At 37.8% G+C, this 7,500-nt stretch overlaps 1 protein-coding gene across 1 annotated transcript; it reads right to left on the bottom strand.

Annotated features, from left to right (window-relative positions):
* Positions 1 to 2,721: 2,721 nt before the first annotated feature.
* LOC147471730 (uncharacterized) lies at positions 2,722 to 4,379 on the bottom strand. Its single transcript, XM_086537545.1, has one exon. The coding sequence runs from the start codon at positions 4,099 to 4,101 to the stop codon at positions 3,730 to 3,732; it is 372 nt and encodes a 123-aa protein (XP_086393671.1). The 5' UTR covers positions 4,102 to 4,379; the 3' UTR covers positions 2,722 to 3,729.
* Positions 4,380 to 7,500: the final 3,121 nt, after the last annotated feature.

The following is a 7,500-nucleotide window of genomic DNA, read 5'->3' as shown; positions in this document are numbered from 1 at the left end:
TAATGACAGAGAAGAGAAAGAGGAGTTTTGGGAGGAAAGACTCATAATTGGTGCGGATTTTAACGGACATGTTGGTGAGGGAAACAGTGGAGATGAGAGAGTGCTAGGAAAGTATGGGTATGGTGCACGCAATGATGAGGGTCAAGCCATTGTATACTTTGCCCATCGCACAGACATGGCTGGGATAAACACCTTTTACAGTAAGCGTGAATCGCAGTCACATACACAAGTGGAGGTTGGCATACTCAGATTGATTACATCCTGTGCCACAGAGTGCATTTGAAGGAAGGCAGAGATTGTAAGGTCATTCCAGGTGAAGGCGTGGCAAAACACGTAGTCATTGGGAAAATGAGGCTGATGAGCCAAAGGAGAAGAGAGGTAAAGGTAGAACCTAGAATCAAGTGGTGGAGACTGCAAGAAAAAGACTTTGGAGCAAAATTTAAACTGGAGGTAAACCAGAAGATGAAGTGGGAGGAAGATAACACCTGGGTAGACTTATCGAATGTATTGCGGGAAACAACAAAGGAATTGCTTGGTGTGACAACTGGGAAGAAGAAGGAGGACAAGGAAACATGGTGGTGGAACGAAGAAGTACAGGAAGCTATTGCGAGAAAGAAAGAAGCATGGAAAGAGTGGCACAAAAGAAAAGATCTGAGTTTTTGTACAAGGAAGCGAAGAACAAGGCAAAGGTGGCAGCAGTGAAAGCAAAGAAAGAAGCGAGTGAGGAGATATATGAGAAGCTGGATACGAAAGAGGGGGAAAACTTGGTGTATAGAGTGGCAAAGCAGAGGGATAGAGCAGTAAAGGATGTACAACAAATCAGGCTGATAAAGGACGCTGAGGATAGAGTGTTAACCATCGAGGAGGAGGTGCTGCAGAGATGGAAAGACTACTTTGAAGAGATGATGAATGTTGAAAACCCCAGGGACATGAGAGAGGAAAATGGGGTGATGGCAGAATTAATGGTTGCAGGAATAACACAGGACGAGGTAAACAAGGCACTGAAAATGATGAAGAGAGGCAAAGCTTTAGGACCAGATAACATTCCTATAGAAGCATGGATAAGTCTAGAAGAAGCAGGGGTTGGATACTTAACATCTTTATTCAACAAAATCCTTGTAGGAGAGAGAATGCCAGATGAGTGGAGAAAGAGCACATTGATACCCATTTAAAAGAACAAAGGAGACTCGCAGGATTGTGGTAACTACCGGGGCATCAAACTAATGAGTCATACAATGAAGTTGTGGGAAAGGGTGATAGACACAAGGCTAAGGAGCTGCTGCAGAATCTGTGATGAACAGTTTGGTTTTATGCCAGGGAGAAGTGCCACAGATGCCATTTTTGCACTGCGAATGTTGATGGAGAAGCACAGAGGGAAAAAAGCAACTGGATTGTGTGTTCATTGATCTGGAGAAGGCATATGATAGAGTACCAAGAGAAGAACTGTGGCACTGTATGCGGGAGTCATCGACACCTGAAATGTATGTAAGGGTGGTCCAAGTTATGTATAATGAGTGTATGACAGCAGTGAGAAGTGGAGTGGGTACCACAGAAGGGTTAAAGGTGGAAGTTGGATTACATCAGGATTCAACCCTAAGCCCATTCTTGTTTGCTGTTATCATGGATAAGTTAACTGATGGGCTTAGGAAAGGAGCGCCGTGGTCTATGATGTTTGCAGACGACGTTGTCCTATGTAGCGAAAGAAGAGAAGTCATATTGCATCCTTTCAGCATCCTGTGGTCACTGCCAATGTTGATTCTATTGAGGACTTGAATATTCTAAAGTGCGGTGGGTTTATTTTTTGAAGTATAATATATTCTATCAAAAGTTTCTTAATTAGAAACTGTTAGATGGTATAATAGTATAATGAGTTGTTAGATTGTATAATGAACAAAAATATTTCGATCGATAAAAGTCTATTTGAATCATTCACTAACGAACAATCATGTCCCGAAGCTTATATCAAACTATCCTCACAAACTCGAAGTAGAAGCCAAAGCCATCGAAAGCATAGCGAACTTCTCCGACCGCTTGACTAGACTACCTTTTACTTTGTTTTATAATATAACGATATTATTTTCATTCAGCGCGTGTCCACTTCTAAAGTTCATTATTCTTATGTAAGCAAAGATAGACTTCTCCATCTAAGAACTAAAGCACTGGAGCTGAAACAGAAAATAAAAGAGAAAAACGTTATAAACTAACCCCTTGCCGTGTAAACCATATTTGCTCTTGAATAACACTACTGTCATTCCTGATTTTGACAAGGCTAGAATTACTTATGGTCAACAGAAGTGAAGTAAGCCCCCTTGGGAAGCAATGACTTTGGTTTGATATAAATTTCCTGACAGGCGAGCGTACAAACAGAAACGGTTGAAAATGGAGTATGGCGACTCCTGGCAAGTTGGAATTCTTCTCTCTTTCTCAACATTGCCTTATTTGTACTTGGCTGATACCGTCAAACACCACTTTGCTCCCACTGTTATACACTACACTTCTTATATTCATTGTGCTGGGTTCTGTTTTTTTGTTTACTTGTTTTGAGCATATTTGTAAATGGATGTGGTTCGGATGTGAACCAAGTTTCCTTTTGATCTTCGAGTGGCTGAACCATTCCAAGGATCATAAGTGAGAACCAAAAGGGGGTAAAAGACGCAAATAAATAATAAAACTCCCTGGCAAGTTACTATAGACCGATTAAAGCTGTTGTTTATCCTTGTGTGTGTGTGTGATAAACAATTTTTTTTTTTCGCATTTATATTAGTTACATTCTACAGAATTCAATTTGAAACTGAGGCTGGGGTAGAATGCCTACATGTTTGTTTGTTTTTTCTTTCTTTTTTTCTAAACAAGACATTGTTACAAATATATTGGTAGATTTTTTTTTTCATTATACTGCATTCCAAGTCATATCTATTTATATATAATACATCAAGATATTTTTTGCATGGAGAAACGAGTATCATTATTGAATGGACTATGGAAGGAAGATCCAATTAAGTTTATCTTGCATTCAAGACCAACTTGATAGTCGAGTGACCGCCACGGCCTCCATACCTTTGGCTAAGCTTAATGTAAAAACCTTTTGATTACATTACTGAACAGGTTTAAGCAGACACGAAACTTTCTTTTATTTCAATCTTTTGAAACTAACACATATAAAGCTCACAAAAGGAATAAAATTACGAATAAGCGCGATTTTTTATTTGTCGTGATCTTGAATTATCAAATGTGTAACAATATAAGGATGGTACTAGCTATTAAAGCTAACACTTTCTTCAATTGGACAGCTCTCCTATACAAGCAGGTTAAGATAAATGTTACAAAAGGTTCAAAGTAATTACTACCTTTCAGCCAATAAGGGCAGACTTTAGATTTTGGTGTTGGCTCCGTTTCTCCCTTTCAATATTTAGTATATATACTAGTAGATAAGTATAAGAAGTCTTCGGAATTTATATTTTGATTTTTTTCTTTAGCGTTAGAATCATATTGTTTGTTTTTTTTACATTTCATACATATTGTAATTATTTAATTTACATGCATTCGCTATATCACATTGTGGAGAATAAAACACTTCACAAAATGTTTTTTTACTTCGTAAATGTTTACCATATCATGAAAATTTGCAATCTGCAAGAAAATGATAACATTTCGATTCATGGGTAAAAAGACAAGGTAAACATCATGGTTCCTTTTAGTGAAGTTCTTACGAAGAATCTCTCAACACTCCTACTTCTCAGCGACCTTTTTCGGAATGGGTTTCTTGGCCCCTTTCTTGGCAGGACTTTGCTTGGTCGTCTTCTGGGCAGCTGGCTTCTTCCCTTCTTTCTTAACATCCTTCTTCGTAATTTTTTTTTGGCAGCCTTCTTCGCAGGAAAGTTTCTTGGAAGCAACATTCTTGTTCATCTTTTTAGCTGCAGCTTTTTCACCGGCCGTTTTTCTAGCCTCCTTGACCTTTAGTACAGCTCTCCTAGCTACTTCCTTCTTTGCACCGAAATTGGAAACAGTATTTCTAGCATCCTCTGATGCAGTTATATTCATGGGACCAATCTTGAAAGATCCTAGAACTCCCATTCCCGATGCATGCTTTAAGATCCCCATGCTCAGGGCCTTCTTCAGACTGTGCTATGGCTAATTTATTTACATCATATTTGATAACTACTTTCTCATTTACCAATTCTCCTATAAAGTATGAATTGAAGTCTCTGAACAAGGGTTTTCTAACAAATGCAATCAGTTATAGTCATATAGGCTGCAAAAATTCAAGCTGAAGCACACTTGGTGTAAAATCATGCGTTTGCACTTTTTTGAACTATCTGTCTGTCCACTTATCTGTCTGTCTAGCTGTGGCTATGGGTCGCCCCCCCCCCCCCCCACCTTTCTCTTTCTCTCTTTCTTCTTCGCCAGTGTGGATTTTCTTCATAGTGTTCTGTCTTTTGCATCTTCCTCCTTTAACCCCCTTGTGTTCATATCTTCCTTCACACAGCCCTTCTCTTTGATCTTCCCCTCTTTCTCTGCCCAACCACCTCCTTCCTCACTCTGTTCCCTATGTATCTCTCCTCTCTCTACACAACGTGCCCCAACCACCTCAACCTGGCCTCTCTCAACTTTTCTCTCAACCCTTCTGCTGCCACTCTTTCTCTCACTCTTTTGTTCATAATCCCCTCCTTCAATGTCAGTCCAAGATACCATCTCAGCATCTTTGTTTCTGCTACTCACATCTCCCGTTTCCTAGTGACCGCCACTGCTTCCATCCCATACATCATCGCAGGTCTCACCATGGTCTTGTACATTCTCCCTTTCACCATCTCTGGTACTCTTCTGTCACACATCAGTCCTGTGATCTTCCATGCTCCCCATCCTGCTTGTATTCCTCTAGCTACTTCCTTCTCTGACCCTCCATCTGCCTGCACCATTGACCCCAAGTACTCGAACTCTTCTACTCCTCTAACCATTTCTTCTTGCATAAGCATCACTGCCCCACTTCCCTCTCATCCTCAAGTACTCCATCTTTTCTCTACTAATTCTCTTGCCGCTATCCTCCATCTCTTCCCGCCATCACTCCAACCTTTCATCTGCCTCCTCTCTCGTCTCTGTATTAACATCTGCAAATAACACATCTCATAGTGCCTCTCTATATATCTCCCTTGCCATACAATCCATGATGATGGCAAATAAAAATGGACTCAATGCTGAACCCTGATGTAAACCAACAGTGACCTCAAAATCCTCAATTTCACCTGCTGTGTATCTTACTCATCTTACACTTATCCTTGATGAGCCGGATGTTTTCTTCCACTTCAGCCAAGGAATCCTTGCTAAATTGCCTTTCCACAGGGCACCACAGATCTGCTTGGGTAAAAAAAAAACATGCACAGAGCTTCGAGGCCATATGACAAAGTTCTGCAAAGACATCCCTCAAAAACATTCTGTTCGCCATGGGAGATAAAACATTTCGACATCATCAAAGCAAGTATCCCTCCAAAAAAGCAAATTGAAAATGACGCCCACTTGAAAGCTAAAGTAAGAAATAACATTCTGAAACAAATTCACAAGATTAAGCAAGAATATAAGATAAAACAACTTATTTTCACTGATGGGTCAGTATCTTCAGCCACAGGTTCAACTGCATGCGCTGCAATAGTATGTGATGCCACTGAAAGGATTAGCAATGTTGGAATCAGACACCTCTCTCCCTCTTCCTGTTAATGTTCCCTCTTTCAATGTCCCAGACCAAATCTTCCTGTCCTTCCTATCTTTCCTCTCTCTTTGAGCTAACTTCTCTAGCTGTATCCGGTCTTGATACAGTAGCCTTAGCCCACTTCTCAGTCTCACAGTGGTCTGAATGTGCGTCGTCTATGGAGAACGCCCTAGCATAATCTGAATCATTTTGAATCCGCATTCATATTCAATCTGGCAAAGTTTACACTACCGGATGCCCTTCCTATCGCCATCTCTCTTTCTCTCTCTCTCTCTTTGTTGATGAAAACAGGAATTCGCTGTTCCTCCCTGTTTCTGTTTTTGAGCAGATGAATATTCCCTTAAGAGTTGGGGGTATAGGCTTATTCTGCGGACTCGAACCTAACCTAACCTGCACCTTCTTTATTGTGTAAAGGAAAATCTACGGTTGTTCGATGCATAGAAAGCCGGAACAACACTTTATATATCTGTTTATCTATCTATAAGTATTATGTGTATATATATATATATGTGTGTGTGTGTGTGTGTGTGTGTGTATAAAATATATATGTATATATATTTATATATATATATATATATATATATATATATATATATATATATATAGATATACATATATGTATGTATACATAATATATATATATACATATACATATATATATATATAATATATATATATATATATATAATGTATATATATATATATATATGTATATATATATATATATATATATATATATATATATATATATATATATATATATGCACACACACACACTCACACACACAAACACACACACACACACACACACACACACTCACTCACTCACACATACATACATACACACTCACACAAACATACCTACCTACATACATACATACATACATGCATATATATATATATATATATATATATATATATATATATATATATATATATATATATATATATATATATATATATAGATCATATACATCAAGATATTTTTGCATGGAGAAACGAGTATCATTATTGAATGGACTATGGAAGGAAGATCCAATTAAGTTTATCTTGCATTCAAGACCAACTTGATAGTCGAGTGACCGCCACGGCCTCCATACCTTTGGCTAAGCTTAATGTAAAAACCTTTTGATTACATTACTGAACAGGTTTAAGCAGACACGAAACTTTCTTTTATTTCAATCTTTTAAAACTAACACATATAAAGCTCACAAAAGGAATAAAATTACGAATATGGTCGATTTTTTATTTGTCGTGATCTTGAATTATCAAATGTGTAACAGAATATAAGGATGGTACTAGCTATTAAAGCTAACACTTTCTTCTATTGGACAGCTCTCCTATACAAGCAGGTTAAGATAAATGTTACAAAAGGTTCAAAGTAATTACTACCTTTCAGCCAATAAGGGCAGACTTTAGATTTTGGTGTTGGCTCCGTTTCTCCCTTTCAATATTTAGTATATATACTAGTAGATAAGTATAAGAAGTCTTCGGAATTTATATTTTGATTTTTTTCTTTAGCGTTAGAATCATATTGTTTGTTTTTTTACATTTCATATATATTGTAATTATTTAATTTACATGCATTCGCTATATCACGTTGTGGAGAATAAAACACTTCACAAAATGTTTTTTTACTTCGTAAATGTTTACCATATCATGAAAATTTGCAATCTGCAAGAAAATGATAACATTTCGATTCATGGGTAAAAAGACAAGGTAAACATCATAGTTCCTTTTAGTGAAGTTCTTACGAAGAATCTCTCAACACTCCTACTTCTTAGAGACCTTTTTCGGAA

This window comes from Penaeus japonicus, unplaced genomic scaffold, assembly GCF_977035675.1.
Source record: "Penaeus japonicus unplaced genomic scaffold, GWHDUDI00000001_assembly GWHDUDI00000006, whole genome shotgun sequence".
In the NCBI taxonomy this organism is placed as follows: domain Eukaryota; kingdom Metazoa; phylum Arthropoda; class Malacostraca; order Decapoda; family Penaeidae; genus Penaeus; species Penaeus japonicus.
Note: the sequence above shows the minus strand (reverse complement) of the source record. Positions and strands in the feature narration are given on the sequence as shown.